The following is a 27,587-nucleotide window of genomic DNA, read 5'->3' on the forward strand; positions in this document are numbered from 1 at the left end:
TTCAAACAATAAATTTATTTACATCAACCAAAGAGATGTCTTGTTATGCAGCTTCTTTCCAGTTTCACAATAAATGCTACGCAAAACATCATTTCTTGTTAAGAAGTTAGATTTGGCCTCTATTTCGTATTATTAAGTTTTAAAATAGTCTACGAAATTATGTTGTATCAATTTTTAAGCAGCTCTAATCATATTCCTGAACAAACCTAATAAGAAAGTTACGCAGAGTAAAAGAAATAAAAATAATTAATAGGAACAGAAAAAAAAATTATGAATTTAGAAAATGCACATTACTACCTTAAAAGTAATGCATTCAACGTTAGGGTAGATATCATCGAGTGTACCAGACTTCTTGATGCAGATGCCATAGCACGAATTACCAAAAATTAGCAAAATTGAGGAATTATGTGACACAAACGTATAAATTACAATATCAATTTATAAACAGGTCTAACCATATTCCTGAACAAATCTACTAAAAAAGTTATGCGTTGTAAATGAAATAAAACAAATCAATGGGAATAGAGAAAAGTTTATGACTTAGAAAGTGCATGTAATAAAAGTAATGCATCCACATTGAGGCAGATATTATCGAGTATACCAGTCTCCTCGGTGCAAATGAAATAGCACGAACCACCAAAATTTAGCAAATACTGAATAAGAAATTATGTGGCACAAAAGTATAAACTTTTCAATTAAAATGTTGGCAAAAGAAATTGATCCATTTAAATATGCTGAGAAGATAGCATATGAAAATAAGTCCAACCAAGATAAAATATTCACTAACACATAAACCTCACAAAAAATTGTTACTATGCAAAGTTAAAAAAATAAAAATAAAATGTCACGGTGAACTTCATGCTGGAGAATGTCCAGTTCACCGTTGGAGCTATAATGGATGAAGCATATATGAATAGCGTGGCAGTATGAGGAATAGGTTAATTCTTGTCTTTTTATCCTTTTATAATTAAAAAAAAGTTAAAGGGAAGGGAGAAGAATCATAGTAGGAGTAACGTTTTTACCTCCTATCCTCAGCTCATTACCACACATTAAATGCACAAATTGTTATAGAATGTTGCTGATACAGTCGTGGGATCTTTATTTGTAGCATAGATATTTGGAATACTAAACCACCCATTTATAGGTTAATTAAAGCACCCATAATGCTTGCAAAACATTGAAAACTGATAAAGTCGTGACCGTTATTTGTGGTATGCATGGATATTATGTGAGTCCGGAGCCAAAATGGGTTATTTTTGCAGCCATTACACAAAAATGGTATGCTTTTTTTTTAAAACCAAAATGGGCAGTTCGTGATCCATGCAACGAAATAGGTGGTTTTTTTTTATTATTTTTTTATTTCGTGAATAAAAAAGAAAGTGATTTGTAATTTTATTTTATTTTTTGCATTTCGTGACACTATTCACGAAATAGATGTTTTTTTGTTTTTTTTTTTTATTTCGTGAATAAAAAAGAAAGTGATTTGTATATTTTTTTTTTGCATTTCGTGAATCAATTCACGAAATACTTTTTTTTTTTTTTGCATTTCGTTGCCCAATTCACGAAATAGCCTTTTTTTTCGTGAATATTAACTTAACTGTTTTTTTTTTTGTATTTCTTGAATAAAAAAAGAAATAGGAAATTATATTTTTTTTTTTTTTTGCATTTTCGTGTATTAAAAAACGAAATAGGATAATTTTTTTTTATTTTGTTCATATAAAAAGGAAATTGGAATATATATATATATATATATATATATATATATATATATATATATATATATATATATATTTGCATTTCGTATATTAATGAACGAAATAGGTTTTTTTTTTGTGTTTCGTGAATAAAAAAACGAAATACGAAATTATATATATATATATATTTCTTTTTTATTTTTTTTATTTTTTTTTATTTTTATTTTTATTTTTTTGCATTTCGTGTATTAAAAATGAAATACGAATACATACATACATATATATATATATAGGAATACATACATACATATATATATATATATATATATATATATATATATATATATATATATATATATATATATATATATATATATATATATATATATATATATTATTTCATTCATATACCAATGAAATAGGATGAATATATATTTTTTTTTTGTATTTCATTTATATAATTATCCAATGTGGTTAAGCTCATAATTAAACTTTTGGTTAATTAAACTACTTTTTAATTAATTGTAATTAAACTTTTGGTTAAGCTCATAATTAATTGCCATAATAGTATTCATCTTACATATAACTACTTTTTTCTATTTAAAACAAAGCATATGACTGGAGAGGGGATGCAAGGAAAATATATATATTTTTTTAACGGATCGGAATAGTATTTCGTCAGTTATCCAACGAAATACCCATTTTGGTATTAAAAAAAAAGGACATGCTATTTTTGTCTATTAGCTTCAAAAACAACTCCAACTTCCTCACAGTTTCTTGATCTTATACTTTTAATTTGAAAATTAAAAATTCTTCATGCTTATCAACAGAAAATAATCTCCAACGACTAGTCACAATTTGAACATAGAAAATGACCCAACAAATGATACAAATATCTTTATGTTATATTTAACAATCTTACTTTCCTCACAATTTCTTCATCTTTTTTTTTAACTGTTGTTCTATGAAAATGACTAACTAAAAGAACATTTTATAATATAAATTTATACCTTTTTAATCAGTAGCTTCAACGATTTTTTAAGTATTTTAATTGTAGTTCGTTGACCGATAAACTCTACTAACATTTTTTAAAAGCTTTTTTTAATTGAAGCAACGACTGAAATTACCAACTATTGATTAATTAAACTTGTAACTTTTGTTTTCTTTATTATAGTCTACTACACTAAGTATAACATTTAAATAAATCAAAAAAATAAATGTGAACTAATTTATAATGACTAAATCAAAAAATATATGTAAAAACTTATAAAATTAATAGATTACCTCAATTTGAAGAAGATTATGGAGCAAAAGTTGAGAAATCCTTGTGATAGGATTAGTAGAAAAAAGAAGAAACGAATCAAGAACGGAAGAAGAGAAAGAATGGAGGTAGAGGAAGAACGGAAAATGGAGAAGGGAGAATGGAGAATGGAGAATGGAGAAGGAAAAATGGAGAATGGAGAATGGAGAGGATAAGGTAAAATAATATAGGGTAAAAGTGGGGAGCAGAAAAAGGGAATATGAACGAAATAAAAAAAAGTCCTATTTCGTTTTTATATAAACGAAATATAAAAAAAAAATTATCCTATTTCGTTCATGTATCAACGAAATATATATATATATATATATATATTCCAATTTTGTTTTTATATGAATTGCAAAAAAAAAAATAGTTTCTTTCATTATTTCAAGAATTGCAAAAAAAAAAAAAAACAGTTAATTAATTTCACGAATTGCAAAAAAAAAAAAAAAAAAACAGGCTATTTCGTGAATTGGGCAACGAAATGCAAAAAAAAAAAAAAACAGTTAATTAATTTCACGAATTGCAAAAAAAAAAAAAAAGGCTATTTCATGAATTGGGCAACGAAATGCAAAAAAAAAAAACAATTAATTAATTTCACGAATTACAAAAAAAAAAGGCTATTTCGTGAATTGGGTAACGAAATGCAAAAAAAAAAAAAAACAGTTTCTTTCATTATTTCAAGAATTGCCAAAAAAAAAAAAGGGTATTTCGTGAATTGGTTCACGAAATGCAAAAAAAAAATATACAAATCACTTTCTTTTTTATTCACGAAATAAAAAAAAAACAAAAAGACATCTATTTCGTGAATAGTGTCACGAAATGCAAAAAAAAAATTACAAATCACTTTCTTTTTTATTCACGAAATAAAAAAAAAAAAAAAAAACACCTATTTCGTTGCATGGATCACGAACTGCCCATTTTGGTCTAAAAAAAAAACATACCATTTTTGTGTAATGGCTGCAAAAATAACCCATTTTGACTCCGGACTCGATATTATGTAGCTTATCTTCATAACTCATAACTTTTCATCTCCATAACTTCTTATTTCTTAAAAGGTGAGTTTATTACAATTTAAAATTTCTGCCATTTACTTCTCCACAAGCATGGTGTTCTACATATTGAATTAGAACGTAGCTAATTGTGTTGGAGTGTGAATTTTTGTACAGATGTAATAAGCACGTATTTAACATAATTAATAGATAATTAAGAGAGTTAAATGATTGATTTTTGTGTTTTTTTCTAAATGAGAAAAATAGGAAAAGGCCAAAAAAAGGAAGGAAAAAAAAAGATAATTGTGTTTCTTGGCCAAAGAGAGGTGACACATCACTTCTCTAATGCCTAGCTTTATATTATATAATGATTTATTAGATATAACATGTATAACCAGAATTAAGAACTAAGAACTAAGAAGACAAACGAATCAGAACCAAAATAAGGTCTAGGAAGACAAACAAGAAGCAGAAGAAGGCGTATGTAAAGTATCCAAAATATTACTTACTACTGTACTCGTCCGCTCTTCGCGCGGTCATAAAAAAACTAAAATACAGTTGAATTCTAATGCTATTAGTTACTTTTATAAAAGGGAACCAATTTATATTAAATACACATATTTCATAAATTTCATAAAAGAGAATCCATGAAAAATGTTTTAGGTTAAATATGAAACAACTTAAATAGGAATACAGTATATATGAACTTGAAAAAGTAAAATATTAAAAAAAAAAAAAAGATGGTAATATTAAAATGTGGAATGTAAACTTGACATTAGGCCTGTGCACAAATCGGTTCAATTCGAATTTCCGAACCGATTCGAAACAATTCGGATAATTTAATTTGGATAATACAATTCGATTTCGATTTACAAATGCAATTGTAAAATATTACGGTTTAACGGTTCGGATACGGTTTGCTTCAATTATCAACCGAACCGATCCGAACAGACCGAATTTATATGCCACTAGTGATTAATATGACTAATTTGGTATATGTAATGTGGTGTTGGCGGATTTGTATGCTTGCACAAGTTGTCAAACTCTTGTTTTGCTATTTATATGCTATTATGCTTGCAAGTTTATCGGTTTTTCTTGGTTAATGTCTTGGTTATAAGGCTGCAAGTTTAGGATCTCATTATTTTTTGTTATGTTTACTCTAAAACTGAAATGAAATAGTTGCTTGTTAAACTTTCGAATAAACCGAACAAATCGATTTGTGTAACCGAACCGAAATAATAAAAAACGAATCAAATTGAACCTAGAATGGATCGAGTTTGGTTGAGAATTTTAGAAAGTCGAAATTCGAAATTTCAACTCGATGATAGCCAAAACCGAACCGAACCGATTCGTGCACAGGCCTACTTGACATTGATCGCTTTTTTCTTCTTCCACTGATGCCCTTTTCTTAATTGTATTTTTTTAGTATGATTTCTCGACACTTATGCTTTCACAAGATTCACATTTTTTATTTCTCTAAATAAAATAAAAAATAGACTAAAAGAAGGAAATAAAGTTAAATGTTGAAAAAAAAAACAATTTAGTATACCCCATCTTTTGTGAACAAGTTGTGCATATAAGATGCATCCTCTCTAATTTGAGTTGCTTAGTTTTTCACATTATATTTTTGGTTCCCGCTTCTTCCTCCAATTCGCTAATTTCACAATTTACTTTCTCGTTTTCTTCTATTCACCAATCTAAACGGTTGTCATATCAACATCACCAAAAAGGAAATAAAATAATAATGAAAGTACGAAAACAAAAGACGCTAATCAATAAATGCATTTAAAAATAAAAATAAAAAGAGAGAAAATAGCTACAAGAGAAAGGATAGAAAGGGAAGGAGGTAATTAAACTTACTAAAACATTAAAGCATACTTTCACATTCCAAATGAATTACTACATTAAATATTCATAAAATTAAAAAAAAAAAAAAAAAAAAGGAGTAAAAGTAATTAAGAGGATACATCCCAAAACCAACCTCATGGGGTCAGAAATAGGCACAAAAGATTCATCTTGATTATATCTCAACGATTGTGTGAGGAAACTTGTGGCAATCCAGTTAAACCTTTACATTTTTCATCTATTATAACTCTTATTGCCTTCACAACTTCTCATTGGCTAATACCTATAAAATAATTGAAGACAAATAAACCAATCTATAAACAACTACGTATACTTTACCATACACAAAACACAATATCCAGAGAGAGATAGAGATGTGAAAATTAGACTTTTAGGCATAAGTTATAACTAAAGTATGTATCATATGACATATGAATGGACAATTTGAGTAGAATAAACGAATCTATATATATTATAAAGCTAAGGAAAAGAATAGTGATGTGGAACCTTTCTTTGGCCAAGGATGCTATTTATCATTTTTCTCATTTTTTTTGACAATTTTTCCTACTTCTCTATTATATCTCTTACTAGAATAAACGAATCTATATATATTATAAAGCTAAGGAAAAAAATAGTGATGTGGAACCTCTCTATAATTTGCTTTGTCAAATTTATAATAGTACCCAACACACTGGAATGATCTAGCAGTTGGAAAGAGGCCTAACAGCGCCTACTACTACCCCACACTACACTTGACTTTGCATATTAGTTTCTGGCAGAGCTAAAACAAATGAAAAACAAAAACACATCGTTGTGGTTCCCAGCACAAAGAACAAAGGTATAAGAATAACTTAATATATTTACAGGAAAGGTTATTTACCAGCATTGACATCGAAATTGAGTTCTTAAATTTTGTTTTTTGCTCAACTGCTCTAGACACACTCAAAAAGCAAGTTATGTCTACCGAAAACCACTCTGGAGGTTCATATAGCAAATATGTAATACGTAATTAGTAAAAGACAAATGAAATTAGGTGAAAAGGAAGAGAATAAACCAAAATACATAGGTAGAATAAAAATAATTAGAAGATTACTCAATTATACTGCAGATGACATACCATAATGCAGCTATCATCTTGACATCTATTGTAATATGTATACCATGTACTACCACACCAGGGCACTAAAAACAACAGGAAAAAACATTAACTATTAGAAAATCATTTGTTCTAATTACCTGAGTATTCGGATAATTGACATGCATCTACAACGTCAACAGTTATTAACATATTTTTTGTCAAAGTTTAGTCTTAACAACCGGAGCCTAAACAAATGGCAGTGAATGGCCAGAAGTTTGGATCTGGAGCTTCTCAATAGTTTTTTTTTTTTTTTGAATGGATGTGGTTGGATTCGTCGGAAACACCTTGACAAACTTATATCCAAGTTTGACGAAGATTGAATGTGATTTGGAGTTAAATTACATATCCGAATCAACTTGGAAAACATCACCTCGCCAATGTATATCACGTGTGTATATTGTATATATCATTGTAAATCACACACATATTTTCATGAATATACACTTTATATACATTCTTCTGTCGAACCCATATTTTCATGGATATTCATGGTTATACATATCATATACAAGGGAATATACACGGATGGGATCGTCTTCAACCTTGAGTTTTCACTATGAACATTAAATTAAATCATCTCCAAGTTCAAAATTATTCAAGCTCCTTAATATGTTTATGACAAAATCTTATATCATCCCACAAAATAAATCGCAATTACACAGATCGAAATAATTCGAACCAGACTCTGATGGTCTTCATGAATCTTCTTCAACCTCGAATAATGTATTCAATATTATATTCACGTTTTTAAGTTTTGAATTTCACAAATCATAAATTTAATACTTTTAGGGAAAAAGTTAACGCTGTGTCGACAATTGAAGATGGCTGAAGGTGACAAATGATTGAACTTCGTTATAAGTTGCCAATTGTATAAATGGAGTAGACTTTTACATAGTTTACAACAATATCCTGTTTAGGCTTTCAAAATGTAATATTGATTGTTAGCTTAGTATAAGAATTTGTACGAAGAGTTAGGAGACAAAGGTGGGGACAAGAAGCTATATAGGTTAGCCAAGGCGAGAGAGAGGAAAGCCCGCGACCTGGACCAAGTGAAGTGCATCAAAGATGAGGAGGGCAATGTATTGGTGGTAGAGGATCATACTAGACAGAGGTGGCAGACTTACTTCCACAGACTTTTAAATGAAGGAGAGGACAGGAGTATTGTGCTGGGTGATCTGGAACACTCCGAGAGCCGGCGTGATTTTCAGTATTGCAAGCGTATTAAGGTTGAGGAGGTTCAAGGGGCTATGCGTAAGATGAGTAGGGGTAAAGCGACCGGGACAGACGAGTTCCCAGTGAAATTTTGGAAGAGTGCAGGTAGAGCGGGTTTGGAGTGGTTGATTGGGTTGTTTAATGTCATATTTAGGACGGCAATGATGCACGAAGATTGGAGGTGGAGTACACTGATTCCATTGTATAAGAACAAGGGTGATATCCAAAACTGCAACAACTATAAGGATATCAAGCTGCTGAGCCACACCGTGAAAGTCTGGGAGAGGGTTGGGGAGGTGAGGGTGAGGAAGAGGGTATCTACCTCTGAGAACCAATTTGGATTCATGCCGGATCGATCGACTACGGAGGCCATTCATCTTGTGAGGAAATTGGTGGAGTAGTATAGGGAGAGGAAGAGGGACTTGCATATGGTGTTTATCGACTCAGAGAAAGCTTACGCCAAAGTCCCAAGAGAAGTCCTCTGTAGATGTTTGGAGGCTAGAGGGGTACCGGTAGCATACATTAGGGCGATCAAGGATATATATGATGGAGCTAAGACTCGGGCAAGGATAGTGGGAGGAGATTCTGGACACTTTCCAGTCGTGATGGGGTTACATCAGGGCTCAGCCATTAGCCCGTTTTTATTTGCCTTAGTGTTGGATGTATTGACGAGCCATATTCAAGGAGAGGTGCCATGGTGCATGCTATTTGAAAATGACATTGTCTTGATCGACGAGACGCAGAGTGGGGTGAGCGCCAGATTAGAGGTTTGGAGCAGACCCTGGAGTCTAAAGGGTTCAAGTTGAGTAGGATGAAGACAGAGTATGTGGAGTGCAAGTTCAGCGCGGTGACTAGTGAGGCAGACGTGGAAGTGAAGTTGGACTCACAAGTCGTCCCAAAGAGAGGGAGTTTCAAGTACCTTGGGGCCATGATCCAATATAATGGGGAGATTGACGAGGATGTTATGCACCGTATTGGGGTAGGGTGGTTGAGATGGAGGCTCGCATCTGGTGTCTTGTGTGACAAGAAGGTACCACCAAAACTGAAAGGGAAGTTCTACAGAGTAATGGTTAGACCAGCGCTGTTATAAGGAGTGGAGTATTGGCCAGTCAAGAACTCTCATGTCCAAAAGATGAAAGTGGCGGAGATGAGGATGTTGAGATGGATGTATGGGCTTACTCGAAGAGATAGGGTTAGAAATGAAGTTATTCGGGAAAAGATATGAGTAGCCTCTATGGCAGACAAGATGCGGGAGGTGAGGCTGAGATGGTTCGGACATGTCGTGCGGAGAGACACAGATGCCCCGGTAAGGAGATGTGAGAGGTTGTCGATAGAGTGCTGGAGGAGAGGTAGACGTAGGCCGAAGAAATATTGGGGAGAGGTGATCAAGCAGGACATGGCAAGTCTTCAGCTTACAGAGGACATGACCCTAGATAGGAGGGTGTGGAGATCGAGGATCAGGATAGAAGGCTAGTGGTAGGACTAGTATTATTTTCCTTCCAAGTAGGATAAGTATTATTTTTGTCATTCTACTTAGTATTCTCAGTTTTGCCCTATAGTTTCTTGTCCTTGATTTTTTTATACTATTTGTTATTTCTTGTACTTCGAGTATTTTATTTATCTATTCCTTTTTCCAGATTTTTTATCATGGTCTTTGATCTTGCATTATTTCATTTTCATACTGCTTTGAATTGCTTATCCTTATCTGACCTTTTTTGCCATGCTTTCTCTTGAGCCAAGGGTCTTTCGGAAACAGTCTCCCTACATTGTAGGAGTAAGGTCTGCGTACACTTTACCATCCCCAGACCCCACATTGTGGGATTTCACTGGGTACGTTGTACGTAGCTGGATCTATAGTCCAAAAAGAGCTAGTTATGTATAAACTGCTTTACTTGGTTAAATAAAAAATATCATTTTGTTGTGAACTGGAAGTTCCCACATCGCTCGCACACGGGATTGTGTGCGTGCTTATAAGCAAGACCTGAAGTCTTTACTTGTAGACGCGTTTTAAAGCCGTGAGGTGCGCCAAAGCGGACAATATCTACAAGCTGTTTATAACACGTTATCAACACGATGCTCGCGATGGGAGGGTGTGTTGTGAACTGGAAGTTCCCACATCGCTCGCACACGGGATTGTGTGCGTGCTTATAAGCAAGGCCTGAAGCCTTTACTTGTAGACGCGTTTTAAAGCCGTGAGGTGCGCCAAAGCGGACAATATCTACAAGCTGTTTATAACACGTTATCAGCACGATGCTCGCGATGGGAGGGCGTGTTGTGAACTGGAAGTTCCCACATCGCTCGCACACGGGATTGTGTGTGTGCTTATAAGCAAGGCCTGAAGCCTTTACTTGTAGACGCGTTTTAAAGCCGTGAGATGCGCCAAAGCGGACAATATCTACAAGCTGTTTATAACACGTTATCAGCACGATGCTCGCGATGGGAGGGTGTGTTGTGAACTGGAAGTTCCCACATCGCTCGCACACGGGATTGTGTGCGTGCTTATAAGCAAGGCCTGAAGCCTTTACTTGTAGACGCGTTTTAAAGCCGTGAGGTGCGCCAAAGCGGACAATATCTACAAGCTGTTTATAACACATTTGACCAAAAAAAAATTGCCAATTTTGCGACATACTGGGTTAAATGTGTCAACATGGTGAAAGTGATCTATTTTGTGTCAATCTTTTACCCAACTGACATAGACATACCAATTTCTCAAAGTATTTCAGAGTTCAAAGTCAAACCGGCGCAAGCAAAGGCCCCTTAAGCTTTTCATAATGAGAATTGAGAAGTGAAGGTGTAATTTTTAAATTGCAGAATTTTTAAATTTCAGTAAACAAACATCTTAAGAAAATCTATCTTTATTAATAAAAACAGCGGGAAGTCCCAAATTAAACTGTTAAAAAACTAAAATACCCATCTAACGGTGATGAACTTTTATACCTTTTTAAAACTAAATTGTTCATCAATATTTTGATATAAGAAACATAAGCAAAAAATATTTGTTTGAATTTAAAGGTCACATGAAAATTCTAAAAGTGATGATGCATGCATCTAAAGTCGACCTCTTTTGTACTTCTAAAAAAAACTAGATGGCCTATGCCCGTGCTGTGCACGGGCCCAACACTTAGGATTATATTATATCTATGTATATGTAGTTATGTCGACCTCTTTTGTACTTCTAAAAAAACTAGATGGCCTATGCCCGTGCTGTGCACGGGCCCAACACTTAAGATTATAGTATATCTATGTATATGTAGTTGTGTTTAGTTAGTGATAATATATATATATATATATATAGTAGTGGGATTCTGCATTACTCCTTTATAGGGGATATAATTATAAGAAAAATGTACTCATATACAAATACAAAAACAGTTAAAAGAAAATGAAATGAACTTTTGTAAAAGCGTAGTTTAAACTAAAATCTTCTTAGTTTTAAAAAGATGATAGGGGGTTATATTTTTGTTTCAAAAGATATATAAGTATTTCAATAGATATATAAGTTTAAATAGGTATATTGTTTTGATAGACCAAAAACGATTTAGACCATATTAATTGCATGAGAACACTACCTTTTGTTAGACAAATACAAATTAATCATTGGTATTTATATAGAGATATAAAGGAAAGACGAGAAAATCAACAAGTAGAAAAAGCCCTAAGTGCATATTTAGAAATAATAAATTCAGAAACTTTATCATCACTAATACAAAATAGACTTTTACAAAGTCAGATTAACGAAGAAACAATCTCTGCTATAACTTGGGAATTACACGGTATAAGAGAAGATATAGAAAGACTTACAACTAGTATAGAACATCATAAACAAGTTTGTAAAATAAAAATCCCGTTAGGATAATAAATAAGCCTAGAAAAATAGAAATCTTAAAAAATCTAGAATACTTAGACTTAAAAATATACCCAGAAAAGAAGTATAGAGCATTAACAGACCATAGTATTATAAAGTGTAACTTTAGTAACGGAGATCATATATTACATAGTGAAGACAAACAGTTAAATACATTAGTAGATTTAGTCATAAATTTCAGTGAAAAAATACAAGAAAATAATAAAGATATCACTAGAATATTAGAAGTAGTAGCTACATCTCAGATTAAGCAAAAGAAAACCTTTGAAAAATTAGAACAAAACCTAGATTACTTAAAAACACAAGAATTAGAATTAGAAAAGAAAGTTCAGACTCTAGTTAATAAATTTAATCTAGAAAAATTACCTACAAAAACGGAAATAGAAAAGTTAGTTAAAGTTATTATAGAAAAACCAAAAGAAATAGAACTAAAAACAACCCACATAGTCTCTAAAATAACACAACAAGTAGAAGTTTTAACTAGTGACATTAGAGAATTAAAAAAGACAGTAGCAGAACTAAAAGAAATCACTCTTTCATGAGTAGACCAACATTAGTTCAAGAAGAAGCCTCAAAATTAATAGAAAAATCTATACCTTTACCAGCAGACTATAAAGATTATATACCTAGCGCTAAATCGGACCAAATAATAATACAACAGAATACTACTATAATTTCATTAATATTAGAAATAATAAAGAAAATAGAAAAAATAGTACCAAGGTTAGAATTATTAGACGAACGCATTTCGTGGTTGACTGAACAACAGATTTTTGAAGGAGATGATATTAATTATAGAGACAGACGGTAGTTTTGAAGGATGGGAGCAGTATTAAAAGCAAAACCTAGTAAATATAGTAATAAAAATGAAGAAAAGATATGTGCTTATCAAAGTGGTAAGTATAAAGAAAAAGGAAATATGAGTAGTATAGATGCAGAAATTTTAGCCGTAATATATGGATTAAATAGTTTCAGACTATATATTCTAAATAAACCAGAAATACTAGTTAGAACAGACTGTGAAGCTATAGTTAAATTCTATCAAAAGATAAATGATAAAAATAGCAGTAGAAGACGATGGCTAAATTTTTTAGATACCATTTCAATTTATAATTTAAAGTTTGAACATATAAAAGGAAAAGATAATAATCTAGCAGATCAATTAAGGGGTTTCCCTTTCGGGGAACCCGAAAAACTACTTCACACAAAAAGAAAATTACTGGAAAGCTTAAAACTATTTTACATGAAAGTTATATTACAAAGGATTTTATTGGGAAAAGGAGTTGGGGCATTTTTTGGAAGGGAAGAGGAATATGGAGTGGTTGGTGTGAGAGAATCTCTCGTTGAAGGCTTTTTTGGTGATTGTGTCTTGCTTGATTGATCGATGTTAATTTTCTGATGATCTCCTTCTCTGCAAAACACTGCTATTTATAGGGGTCTGACGGACTTCAAATTTGTGAAGAATCTTTTGAGTTCAGCCGGGTACTCTTAGGGCCCCATTGTCACGTGAAACTTTTCAAAAGATACTTTATAATTTTGTCCGTTTGCTGAGCTGTCTCATTTCTAGATAAAACTGCTACTTTAATAAAATCTGGTCTTCTTTTTTTCTGAAGTGTCACCATCATTACTCCAACGTGTCTTGAAAGATTACAAAGTCCAAAGTCAAAAAGTCTTCTACCTCTATTATTGTCTCATGTTATTTTTCTAAAAGATGACTAATGTCCTTGTCTCTCTCTTTTTGATGCCTTTGTCTTTAATTATTGTTTTCATGCCTTTTTGCAATGCTTTTATCTTTTTCTTCATCTTTTCTCTGAACCAATTTTACCAACCTTCACCTACCCTATTTATTTATTTTTTGTGCTGGCTAATGTCTTCATTTTTTCCATTAACTGGTCTAAGTGTCTAAATTGTGTAAAGCAATTGAATCAAAACTCATGCCTGAGTCTACATCATTTGGATCTTGAGAGTCTTGAAATGCACTGTCTTGAGAATTAATATCATCTCCTTCAAAATCTGAATTGTGAACCGGTGACATCCCTTGTCTTGGAGATAATTTCAGATTAGGATCTTTGACTATATATTTATCTTGTTCTTTTGTCTGGAAAAATCTTTCTAGTGTCTCTTTTACTATATTTTCTATTTTTTCATTTTTCTTCTTTTTTGCAAGTGTGCTTTTCTTTGTAGAAGTCGCTCCTTGCGTAAGTGTCTTTGGTAGTCTCCGTCTGGTTTGGAGAGATGAACAACCCTCGTCTTCACTTTTTGGCAAAGTGACAGCCATCAACGGATTTGATAAGTCTTTACCGGCTACCGTTTGAACCGGACTAGCTGTATCCTTACCCGATACAGTGGGTCTAGTTGCATTCATTGGGGAATGCACACCCGTCTCATCCATTATTTTCTAAGATGGAGAACTCTGAGTTTGCATCAATTCGAACTTTACCGCTTGTAGTCGTTGTTCTAATGTCTTCACTTGATCCAGGAGTTTCATTTTTTCTTGAATCAAAGTCTCTTTGTGCTGGTTTAACCTTTTGACTACATCAGTCATGGTAGAACAATGATCACAAAAGATTATTTTGTCTGTGTCTTTTTGGACATAAGAGCAATGGTAATAATTTTATTTCTATGGCTGATATTTTTTTAGGTAATGAAAGATAATTATTTAGCTGTAAAACAAGAGTTAGAAAAATTATATCCGGAATATACTAAATTAAGCAGTATCAAAGAAAACCAGTTAAGACTCCGCATTTGAAGTCCGTCAGACCCCTATAAATAGCAGTGTTTTGCAGAGAAGGAGATCATCAGAAAATTAACATCGATCAATCAAGCAAGACACAATCTGGGTTAAAGTCTGGGTTTCAAAAGAAAATTAACATCTTTTTTCTATCAAAACAATATATCTATTGAAACTTATATATCTATTGAAATACTTATATATCTTTTGAAACAAAAATATAACCCCCTATCATCTTTTGGTATCAGAGCGAGAAGATTTTTGGACCTAAATCTGTATTTTAAACCCATATTTTACTAGTTTCACTTAATTTTTTTTTTTTAGGTAATGAAAGATAATTATTTAGCTGTAAAACAAGAGTTAGAAAAATTATATCCGGAATATACTAAATTAAGAAGTACCAAAGAAAACCAGTTAAGACTACAAGAGTTAATAGATATAATATCAAGATTAGAATATAAATTACTACGATATATAAAATCTAGAAAGACTTTAAAAAACCAAAAACGATTTAGACCATATTAATTGCATGAGAACACTACCTTTTGTTAGACAAATACAAATTAATCATTGATATTTATATAGAGATATAAAGGAAAAACGAGAAAATCAACAAGTAGAAAAAGCCCTAAGTGCATATTTAGAAATAATAAATTCAGAAACTTCATCATCACTAATACAAAATAGACTTTTACAAAGTCAGAACATCATAAACAAGTTTGTAAAATAAAAATCCCGTTATGATAATAAATAAGCCTAGAAAAATAGATATCTTAAAAAATCTAGAATACTTAGACTTAAAAATATACCCAGAAAAGAAGTATAGAGCATTAACAGACCATAGTATTATAAAGTGTAACTTTAGTAACGGAGATCATATATTACATAGTGAAGACAAACAGTTAAAAACATTAGTAGATTTAGTCATAAATTTCAGTGAAAAAATACAAGAAAATAATAAAGATATCACTAGAATATTAGAAGTAGTAGCTACATCTCAGATTAAGCAAAAGAAAACCTTTGAAAAATTAGAACAAAACCTAGATTACTTAAAAACACAAGAATTAGAATTAGAAAAGAAAGTTCAGACTCTAGTTAATAAATTTAATCTAGAAAAATTACCTACAAAAACGGAAATAGAAAAGTTAGTTAAAGTTATTATAGAAAAACCAAAAGAAATAGAACTAAAAACAACCCACATAGTCTCTAAAATAACACAACAAGTAGAAGTTTTAACTAGTGACATTAGAGAATTAAAAAAGACAGTAGCAGAACTAAAAGAAATCACTCTTTCATGAGTAGACCAACATTAGTTCAAGAAGAAGCCTCAAAATTAATAGAAAAATCTATACCTTTACCAGCAGACTATAAAGATTATATACCTAGCGCTAAATCGGACCAAATAATAATACAACAGAATACTACTATAATTTCATTAATATTAGAAATAATAAAGAAAATAGAAAAAATAGTACCAAGGTTAGAATTATTAGACGAACGCATTTCGTGGTTGACTGAACAACAGATTTTTGAAGGAGATGATATTAATTATAGAGACAGACGGTAGTTTTGAAGGATGGGGAGCAGTATTAAAAGCAAAACCTAGTAAATATAGTAATAAAAATGAAGAAAAGATATGTGCTTATCAAAGTGGTAAGTATAAAGAAAAAGGAAATATGAGTAGTATAGATGCAGAAATTTTAGCCGTAATATATGGATTAAATAGTTTCAGACTATATATTCTAAATAAACCAGAAATACTAGTTAGAACAGACTGTGAAGCTATAGTTAAATTCTATCAAAAGATAAATGATAAAAATAGCAGTAGAAGATGATGGCTAAATTTTTTAGATACCATTTCAATTTATAATTTAAAGTTTGAACATATAAAAGGAAAAGATAATAATCTAGCAGATCAATTAAGTAGATTAAATATTACTGCTAACTAAAATTTTTGTTTGAACAGCATGAGACCTTCCAGTTCTCAGACAGCAGACAAGGGGAAAGGCATAGCCTCATCCCAAGACACATACAGACAGACAGTATTAGGTAACCTTCATTTTAGACCTACATCTTTATTAGAAAGAAATGCTATGGAAGAAAGAATACAATTCGGAGCCAATAACTTAGTAGCTTACCAGCCATCGAATTGGACTTTTAAAGTATTACCAGAATATGTAATAGATAGACAACAAAGATGCTTAGTGGATAATTTATGGATTTCGCGTAATAAAAAAGACGGCGCTAGTCATTTTGTAGCCACTATAAATGCACTTTGTCAGTATTTTACAGACCGAAATTTAGACAAAATATTTAAATTTTATGTTGTAGTTCACGGCAAAACTAATGGTATTTTTCAGACTTGGATAGAAGTTGTAGACTCTATTAAAGACATAAGAAAACCTCTTTTTAAGGGATTTAATAATTTTACTGAAGCATTAGACTATGCTAGAGGAACATTGGGTCCAAATTATTATATTTCTCCAGCTCTCAGACAAAACCCAGACAAAGTCCCTCAGTACAACGTCCAAAAAGACACAGACAAAATAATCTTTTGTGATCATTGTTCTACCATGACTGATGTAGTCAAAAGGTTAAACCAGCACAAAGAGACTTTGATTCAAGAAAAAATGAAACTCCTGGATCAAGTGAAGACATTAGAACAACGACTACAAGCGGTAAAGTTCGAATTGATGCAAACTCAGAGTTCTCCATCTCAGAAAAAAATGGATGAGACGGGTGTGCATTCCCCAATGAATGCAACTAGACCCACTGTATCGGGTAAGGATACAGCTAGTCCGGTTCAAACGGTAGCCGGTAAAGACTTATCAAATCCGTTGATGGCTGTCACTTTGCCAAAAAGTGAAGACGAGGGTTGTTCATCTCTCCAAACCAGACGGAGACTACCAAAGACACTTACGCAAGGAGCGACTTCTACAAAGAAAAGCACACTTGCAAAAAAGAAGAAAAATGAAAAAATAGAAAATATAGTAAAAGAGACACTAGAAAGATTTTTCCAGACAAAAGAACAAGATAAATATATAGTCAAAGATCCTAATCCGAAATTATCTCCAAGACAAGGGATGTCACCGGTTCACAATTCAGATTTTGAAGGAGATGATATTAATTCTCAAGACAGTGCATTTCAAGACTCTCAAGATCCAAATGATGTAGACTCAGGCATGAGTTTTGATTCAATTGCTTTACACAATTTAGACACTTAGACCAGTTAATGGAAAAAATGAAGACATTAGCCAGCACAAAAAATAAATAAATAAATAAATAGGGTAGGTGAAGGTTGGTAAAATTGGTTCAGAGAAAAGATGAAGAAAAAGATAAAAGCATTGCAAAAAGGCATGAAAACAATAATTAAAGACAAAGGCATCAAAAAGAGAGAGACAAGGACATTAGTCATCTTTTAGAAAAATAACATGAGACAATAATAGAGGTAGAAGACTTTTTGACTTTGGACTTTGTAATCTTTCAAGACACGTTGGGGTAATGATGGTGACACTTCAGAAAAAAAGAAGACCAGATTTTATTAAAGTAGCTTTAATAAAGTAGCAGTTTTATCTAGAAATGGGACAGCTCAGCAAACGGACAAAATTATAAAGTATCTTTTGAAAAGTTTCACGTGACAATGGGGCCCTAAGAGTACCCGGCTGAACTCAAAAGATTCTTCACAAATTTGAAGTCCGCATTTGAAGTCCGTCAGACCCCTATATATAGCAGTGTTTTGCAGAGAAGGAGATCATCAGAAAATTAACATCGATCAATCAAGCAAGACACAATCACCAAAAAAGCCTTCAACGAGAGATTCTCTCACACCAACCACTCCATATTCCTCTTCCCTTCCAAAAAATGCCCCAACTCCTTTTCCCAATAAAATCCTTTGTAATATAACTTTCCTGTAAAATAGTTTTAAGCTTTCCAGTAATTTTCTTTTAGTGTGAAGTAGTTTTTCGGGTCACCGAAAGGGAAACCTCTCTCCATCTTCAGTCATGTAAGTTTTATCTATGTTTTCTGTACTAATCTCCCTACTATGTAAATTATTTTATGTTCAATATTATGTTGAATTAAAATATTATGTTGATAATATTTGAGTAATTACTTACCTGTTGTTATGAATCTATTACTTTTAGTATATGGTTATTCTCTTAATTTCTTAATGTACTCGATGGATTAACCTGTAAATTCCTAGATGTTTAAAAGGTCGTTTTAATGTCCAAAATGATAAAAGGACGATGTTGGCCATGGTAACCGGGGTGTGGTTAAAGAAGATGGATATTAAGAACTAAGATTAAGAGAAAGAGATGAACAGTGTAATAAAGATTCATAACTAAACAGATTTATAAAAAAAAAAAAAAAAAAAAAAAACGAAAATTATAAAAAAGGGAGAATATGCAGAAAATAAATACACTTACATGATAAGAGGATTCAAGGAGTGAGGAAGTACCGAGTAGGATTGTTTAAGATATAATTAAAAAACCACATAATATTGCTATCTTTTTTCTATCAAAACAATATATCTATTGAAACTTATATATCTATTGAAATACTTATATATCTTTTGAAACAAAAATATAACCCCCTATCATCTTTTGGTATCAAGGACATTGGCCCCAAGTAACTGCAGGTGGTGGGTAGTGTATGTTACAAAGTTTCAAAAAAAGATGTATTATGTAGAAGTACCAAAACTTCTTTACTTTTTCTTGCACTTGCAGTTGTTCCACATAACTGCTATTCAACTATATGTTGTGACTGGATTCTTGTACTCACTACGATTTCCTTTGATATTGCTACCTTTATAAAAAAATAAAAAAAAAGATGCTTAGTGGATAATTTATGGATTTCGCGTAATAAAAAAGACGGCGCTAGTCATTTTGTAGCCACTATAAATGCACTTTGTCAGTATTTTACAGATCGAAATTTAGACAAAATATTTAAATTTTATGTTGTACATACAATCCTATTGTTCTTCCAATGTTTTAATGGTTTTTCTCCTATAATTTCTATTTCATCTAGTATTTTTATTATATTATCTAGGTCTTTTTGATTTTTTATTATTCCTATTTTTTCTATTCCTATTTTAAAATTATATAACTCTGTCTCTATATCTATTAAAGTATAATCTTTTTCTAGCAACTCCTCTTCTTCTAGAATTTCTTTTTCTTCTAAAGTTAAATTTTTTATTTCTTGTTTGTCTTTACAACATGTATTCTTTTCTTCACATTCTTTACAACAACTATCTTTTTTCTTTTGCAGGTCTGTGGTAGGGATCTTTTTATGACGAATCCTTGTTTCAGTCTTAAGAACTTGTACTGGTGTATGAGTAATATTTTTTAAGAAAATTACTCCATCTCTTGTAATCATACAGCTACCATTATTATGTAACATAAAGTCTAACCCTATGACAAAGTCTACATTTATATTAAGGTCTCTTACCCATATCTTATCCATTTTATAACTTGGTTTGTAAAACTCTGAACATGTATTTATAAAGCTAATGTAGGCTTTATGAACATAATGTCTATATATATTATGGGTTCCATCCATTTGCATGGCCGCAACTGGTTTTTCCAGAATTTTTATTAAATTAGGTGGAACTATTCTTTTATTTATTATGCACTTTGTGCACCCTGAATCTACTAATGCTAATGTTTCTATCTCATAATCATCTATTTTAATTCTTGCAAGTATTTTTATTGTTCCTAATTTTTTATCTTCATTACATACTAATGCTTCATGGTCTTCTATGCTCATTAATTCTGCTTGAGATTCTTCTGGTATTATTGTTAATGGTTTCATTATTGGTTGTATGTTTGATAATCTTATTTCTTCGTCTTCACTATCTACTTCTCTTTGTTTTCCTCTTTCTAGGTTACATAATCTGGTTTCTAATTCATTTATTCTTGTTTCTAATGTTATTATTCTTAGACTAATAGTAGGGTCTTCAATTTTCTTATGAGTTGTTTCTTTATTTATTTTTGTTTTAAATTCTTTTTCTATACACATTGTACATCCTTCTATGTAACAATTTTTACATTTAGCTCTTTTGTCTCTACTAGGATACCATTTACAAAAGAAACATGCATTACTATCCAATCCTTTATTTCGTTCAAACTCATGGTTACAGTCTTCGGCTATATTTGCTAAATTATCCATTGCTTCTAAGTCTAGATTTTCTAATCCTATTTCATTAATTAATTCGTCTGCTTCTGAGTCTGTTTTGATTTTTTCTTCAGTGTCTACACTTACTATAGAATATATGCTTTCTGTATCTGACATATATTCGTCTACATTTATTAATGTTTCTTGAAAATCTTCAATTAGCTGGGAATTTCTTGTCTTATTATTTATTCTTTTTCGACATGTATTTGCTAGGTGTTCTACACTTCCACAAGTGAAGCATTCTAATTTATTTCTATAATTTCTTTCTGTTCGATATTTTCTTACATGCCTATTTCTGTCTAAATAAGGTTTTCTAGCTGCTGATTTTCTAAGATAATATTTCTTTCTATTATATTGAGGATAATTTTTATTATACTGTGTTCGGTATTTTTTATGCTTTTTCTTTTTATAATTGTCTTTATCATAACTTTGTGTAGTGTAAACTACGCTTTTACAAAAGTTCATTTCATTTTCTTTTAACTGTTTTTGTATTTGTATATGAGTACATTTTTCTTGTAGTATATCCATTATATGTTGTATTCTATGTCCTATGGACCACGTTAAATTAGGATTCTGCATTACTCCGTCTCTCTTATTCCATCTATCTTCTATTTCTCTTCCTAAGGCTCCTGGTAGTTTATTAAATAACTTTTTACCTAATTTTTGATCAAATGCATTTCCACTAATAGTACAGTAGTAAAAATAATCGTTTAAAAATCTCTTAATATGAAACCAACTACTTATGCTTAGTTGTTCTAATTTTATTACTGCATTTCTTTGTAGTACTAATAATCCACTATTTGGATCTTCCCCTGTAATTAAAGTATGTATTTTATTAGTAAAATTATATGGGTTTGCTCCCATGGATACTAGGTGTTGAAATTCCATTGGAAAAATTTCTTTATTACAAAGGATTTGATTGGGAAAAGGAGTTTGGGCATTTTTTGGAAGGGAAGAGGAATATGGAGTGGTTGGTGTGAGAGAATCTCTCGTTGAAGGCTTTTTTGGTGATTGTGTCTTGCTTGATTGATCGATGTTAATTTTCTGATGATCTCCTTCTCTGCAAAACACTGCTATTTATAGGGGTCTAACGGACTTCAAATGTGGACTTCAAATTTGTGAAGAATCTTTTGAGTTCAGCCGGGTACTCTTAGGGCCCCATTGTCACGTGAAACTTTTCAAAAAATACTTTATAATTTTGTCCGTTTGCTGAGCTGTCCCATTTCTAGATAAAACTGCTACTTTATTAAAGCTACTTTAATAAAATCTGGTCTTCTTTTTTTATGAAGTGTCACCATCATTACCCCAACGTGTCTTGAAAGATTACAAAGTCCAAAGTCAAAAAGTCTTCTACCTCTATTATTGTCTCATGTTATTTTTCTAAAAGATGACTAATGTCCTTGTCTCTCTCTTTTTGATGCCTTTGTCTTTAATTATTGTTTTCATGCCTTTTTTCAATGCTTTTGTCTAAATGCTTTTGTCTTTTTCTTCATCTTTTCTCTGAACCAATTTTACCAACCTTCACCTACCCTATTTTTTTTTTATTTTTTTTTTGTGCTGGCTAATGTCTTCATTTTTTCCATTAACTGGTCTAAGTGTCTAAATTGTGTAAAGCAATTGAATCAAAACTCATGCCTGAGTCTACATCATTTGGATCTTGAGAGTCTTGAAATGCACTGTCTTGAGAATTAATATCATCTCCTTCAAAATCTGAATTGTGAACCGGTGACATCCCTTGTCTTGGAGATAATTTCGGATTAGGATCTTTGACTATATATTTATCTTGTTCTTTTGTCTGGAAAAATCTTTCTAGTGTCTCTTTTACTATATTTTCTATTTTTTCATTTTTCTTCTTTTTTGCAAGTGTGCTTTTCTTTGTAGAAGTCGCTCCTTGCGTAAGTGTCTTTGGTAGTCTCTGTCTGGTTTGGAGAGATGAACAACCCTCGTCTTCACTTTTTGGCAAAGTGACAGCCATCAACGGATTTGATAAGTCTTTACCGGCTACCGTTTGAACCGGACTAGCTGTATCCTTACCCGATACAGTGGGTCTAGTTGCATTCATTGGGGAATGCACACCCGTCTCATCCATTTTTTTCTGAGATGGAGAACTCTGAGTTTGCATCAATTCGAACTTTACCGCTTGTAGTCGTTGTTCTAATGTCTTCACTTGATCCAGGAGTTTCATTTTTTCTTGAATCAAAGTCTCTTTGTGCTGGTTTAACCTTTTGACTACATCAGTCATGGTAGAACAATGATCACAAAAGATTATTTTGTCTGTGTCTTTTTGGACGTTGTACTGAGGGACTTTGTCTGGGTTTTGTCTGAGAGCTGGAGAAATATAATAATTTGGACCCAATGTTCCTCTAGCATAGTCTAATGCTTCAGTAAAATTATTAAATCCCTTAAAAAGAGGTTTTCTTATGTCTTTAATAGAGTCTACAACTTCTATCCAAGTCTGAAAAATACCATTAGTTTTGCCGTGAACTACAACATAAAATTTAAATATTTTGTCTAAATTTCGGTCTGTAAAATACTGACAAAGTGCATTTATAGTGGCTACAAAATGACTAGCGCCGTCTTTTTTATTACGCGAAATCCATAAATTATCCACTAAGCATCTTTGTTGTCTATCTATTACATATTCTGGTAATACTTTAAAAGTCCAATTCGATGGCTGGTAAGCTACTAAGTTATTGGCTCCGAATTGTATTCTTTCTTCCATAGCATTTCTTTCTAATAAAGATGTAGGTCTAAAATGAAGGTTACCTAATACTGTCTGTCTGTATGTGTCTTGGGTTGAGGCTATGCCTTTCCCCTTGTCTGCTGTCTGAGAACTGGAAGGTCTCATGCTGTTCAAACAAAAATTTTAGTTAGCAGTAATATTTAATCTACTTAATTGATCTGCTAGATTATTATCTTTTCCTTTTATATCTTCAAACTTTAAATTATAAATTGAAATGGTATCTAAAAAATTTAGCCATCGTCTTCTACTGCTATTTTTATCATTTATCTTTTGATAGAATTTAACTATAGCTTCACAGTCTGTTCTAACTAGTATTTCTGGTTTATTTAGAATATATAGTCTGAAACTATTTAATTCATATATTACGGCTAAAATTTCTGCATCTATACTACTCATATTTCCTTTTTCTTTATACTTACCACTTTGATAAGCACATATCTTTTCTTGATTTTTATTACTATATTTACTAGGTTTTGCTTTTAATACTGCTCCCCATCCTTCAAAACTACCGTCTGTCTCTATAATTAAATAGTCTGTTTCTAGAGGCATATTTAAATCGGGAATGTTTTTTATTTTTTCTTTTATTTTTTGTACTAATTTAATGTCTTCAGTATTAAAATGTTTTTGGCCATTAGATTCAGTTTTTGAGTATAATGGTCCTGCTATTTTTCCTAAATCTTTTATAAAATTTCTAGCATAATTGACTATTCCTAAGAATTTTTGTAATTCTTTAATATTGTCTAACTTGTCTGGCATTTCTAAGGCTTTTTTGGCTATATGAGGTTGTAATTTTATTTTACCTTTGTCACGACCCAAATCTGACACTCAGGCCGTGACCGGGCACCTGACGAGCTTCTACCCATGAGGCGAACCCTCTAAGCTAATCATGCGAAAATTAACGAATAAAATGAATAATACGCAAAGTCTCATAATTTAAAGAAAAGTGCGGAAGCGAAATACAAATACTGAGTCTTGCCCATAAACCCCATAAAAATGTCTAAGTCATGGAACTACTAGTCTGAATATAAAAGTACGAGACGTAGCTCGGAATACTACTAAGTCAACTAAAGAAGAAGAGGCCGCCATGATCTAATGGTGGCTCACCTCCACTGAACTGGACTGAACAAAGCTGGAATGAATCAAGTATCGGCTACCTGGTCACCGTTAACCACACCTGCACACATACAACATCAACAAGTGTGAGTCTAAAAGACCCAGCAAGATCATCGACACTCTCAGCTTACCCTTGGGGCAAGTCTTTGAAATTCCTGATAATGCATAAAAGCAATTACACAGTACAAGTATATTAAATATATACAAACACTGAAGCTAAGCTAAAATCATGAAGCACAACCAAGCAGAACATGAAATACTCTAAATCTGAATCTATGCTCACGGGACATAGTACGTATTTATCTATGTCTTACCCCGTTTTCCGGAGAGGGCATTATTTACCCCCATCTTACCCGGACGAACAATACATGAAATATACTGAATCTGAATGTATGCTCACGGGACATAGTACGTATTTGTCGATGTCTTACCCCGTCATCCAGAGAGGGCATTATTTACCCCCAACTTACCCGGTTTACTTAAAATTCTAGCATCTATCTCTCACCGAACATCAATGGGACCTGTAGAAGTATGCCCCTCTGAAGATATGATAAGTGGGACATACATCCATTCAATACCACTTCTAAACTTTACATTTATATAAATAGTATCTATTTAAGCGAAATTACGCTAAAGGACTCATACGGTCATTACTTTAGAAATTTTAAAATTATCCAATTTAGATCATGCTTGCCCACTCACACGAAATAAATGGTTTAAATGCATACATACAACACAAACCATATGCTTTTTATGAAAAGCAAGTAAACTAAGAGTTTAAGCCTCACTTGCCTTTTAATCGGAACGCAAACCTTTCTTCAAACGCCAAAATCTCTTCAAACGATCTCCAATAGCCTCAATCTATTTAATAACGTAAATAATGGATCCAAATTAGTCCAAAGACCGTTAACTGTTCTGCTAGTAGTCAACTAACCCCTTATTTACTGACACAAAAAGAGAACCTCAAAAACGATACTCAGCAACATATGATAGAGATTCTGCTAAATTACCCCTCATGTATTAACACACAAAATTATAAAGTCCAAGTCTATAATACCACTCAACGATAGTTCCTACTGCCAAATGAATTTACTGTGCAAAATAGAAATATGATCTAGGAAGGTACTGCCCACTATATAAAAATATATTCATATTCCCAAAGCCTAATAAGTACAGTCATGTCTCCCATAATCATATTGTCCCCCAAAGAAGAATTCTTGGCATTATTCTTTAAAGAAATAATTGTACTACCCATCCTAGTTCATTCATGAAACATAGCCTTCCTATATATAAATAAATATATTTGACAACAACTATTCAATCATCTTAATTTGGCAGATTTTGACAATTGGGAAAATTAACATAGAATAAGAAAAAGTTTTCCACGTTTTGGTTTTCTCTGGCAACAACTTAAATATACCCTAAGTTCATTACTTAATTATCAACTGTCACCATTAGTACTATAAACTAGTTATCACAAAGGTGAAGCTATGGAAGGAATTAAACGTAGTACCTGAAATTGTTGGGGAATCTACTCTTTTGATGTTCCTGGCTTTCCCCTCACGTAAAATAAAATAGCAGTTGCTTCTTCTTCTTATTTCTTTTTTCCAGCCAATCTGTAGTCTAGGTAAAATAAATAGGTTCCTCCATTCACCACATACTTCTAGGGAAATTACGTGAATAGAGGGGTGATGGGCTTGGCCCACTACTCAAGTCATTTATTATTAATTAAACAATTGCACTTAACTAACAACTCCTTCAACCCACTGATCAAAAAAAAAAAAAAAAATATATATATATATATATAATAATAATACATCTCATACCTTATTGTACCTATAAATATCTAAACTGTATAAATATAAATATTTATGTCTTACTTACCTACCTCAGAAGGTGAATGGTTAAAACTAAGCAAACCACAATAAAGGGTTTAATTCTAAAATTCACTCGAAAAATATCGGGTTGTTACATTCTCCCTCCCTTAAAATAATGTTCGTCCTCGAACGTAAGAAAGCTCTTCATGTGGTCAAAGAGCAACACATTAACAACCTTAACTGTCTCAACCAGTCTCTTAGGCCTACTGAAATTCGGGCAGAGTTTTCCCTATAATTATGACTAATGTCACTTATATATCTAGTATAAAACCACTAATAGCAACCCCAACAAACATCATAAATAAATCAACATATACTAGGGAGTTCCGGGCGACTCCATACCATCAATCACATGCAAAATGGGGCACCAGGCGACCCCGTACCATCATGCAAAATTACAAATAAAAATATAACACCAATGTAACTCAAATAAGTCAATACATAACTGCGAATATATAAACGCACTATCTATTAGTTTAATCCTCGTGAAAACACATAAAGAGTATACCTGTAACCAATGCACAAATGCATTGGAGCTTCTTCTCTTGACATGACTCAAGAGAAAAGCTCGGGATATCTGTCTCGAATGTCCTGCTCCGCCTCCCAAGTAGCTTCCTCACTCGGATGGTTCTTCCATAAGACTTTTACAGAAGGAATACTCTTGGATCTCAGCTGGCGAACTTGCCTATCCAAAATAGCTATCGGGGACTCCTTATAGGCTAACTTCTGATCAAGCTAAACTGCCTCATGGTCAATAACCTGAACAATATGGCTCGGGTCTCTAGAGTATTTTCGGAGCATGGAAACATGAAAAACTGGATGAACTCCTGCTAAGGACGGCGGTAAAGACAATCTATACGCAACTGCTCCTATCCGCTTTAGGATCTCGAAAGGACCAATATATCT

The 27,587-nt window shown here is 32.2% G+C and overlaps 1 protein-coding gene across 1 annotated transcript; it reads left to right on the forward strand.

Annotated features, from left to right (window-relative positions):
* Positions 1-7,807: 7,807 nt before the first annotated feature.
* LOC132611779 (uncharacterized) lies at positions 7,808-8,582 on the forward strand. The gene is made up of 2 exons (XM_060326153.1): positions 7,808-7,837; positions 7,920-8,582. The coding sequence occupies exons 1-2, from the start codon at positions 7,808-7,810 to the stop codon at positions 8,580-8,582; spliced, it is 693 nt and encodes a 230-aa protein (XP_060182136.1).
* The last annotated feature ends 19,005 nt before the right edge of the window (positions 8,583-27,587 follow it).

Source organism: Lycium barbarum, chromosome 9 (assembly GCF_019175385.1).
Source record: "Lycium barbarum isolate Lr01 chromosome 9, ASM1917538v2, whole genome shotgun sequence".
NCBI lineage: Eukaryota > Viridiplantae > Streptophyta > Magnoliopsida > Solanales > Solanaceae > Lycium > Lycium barbarum.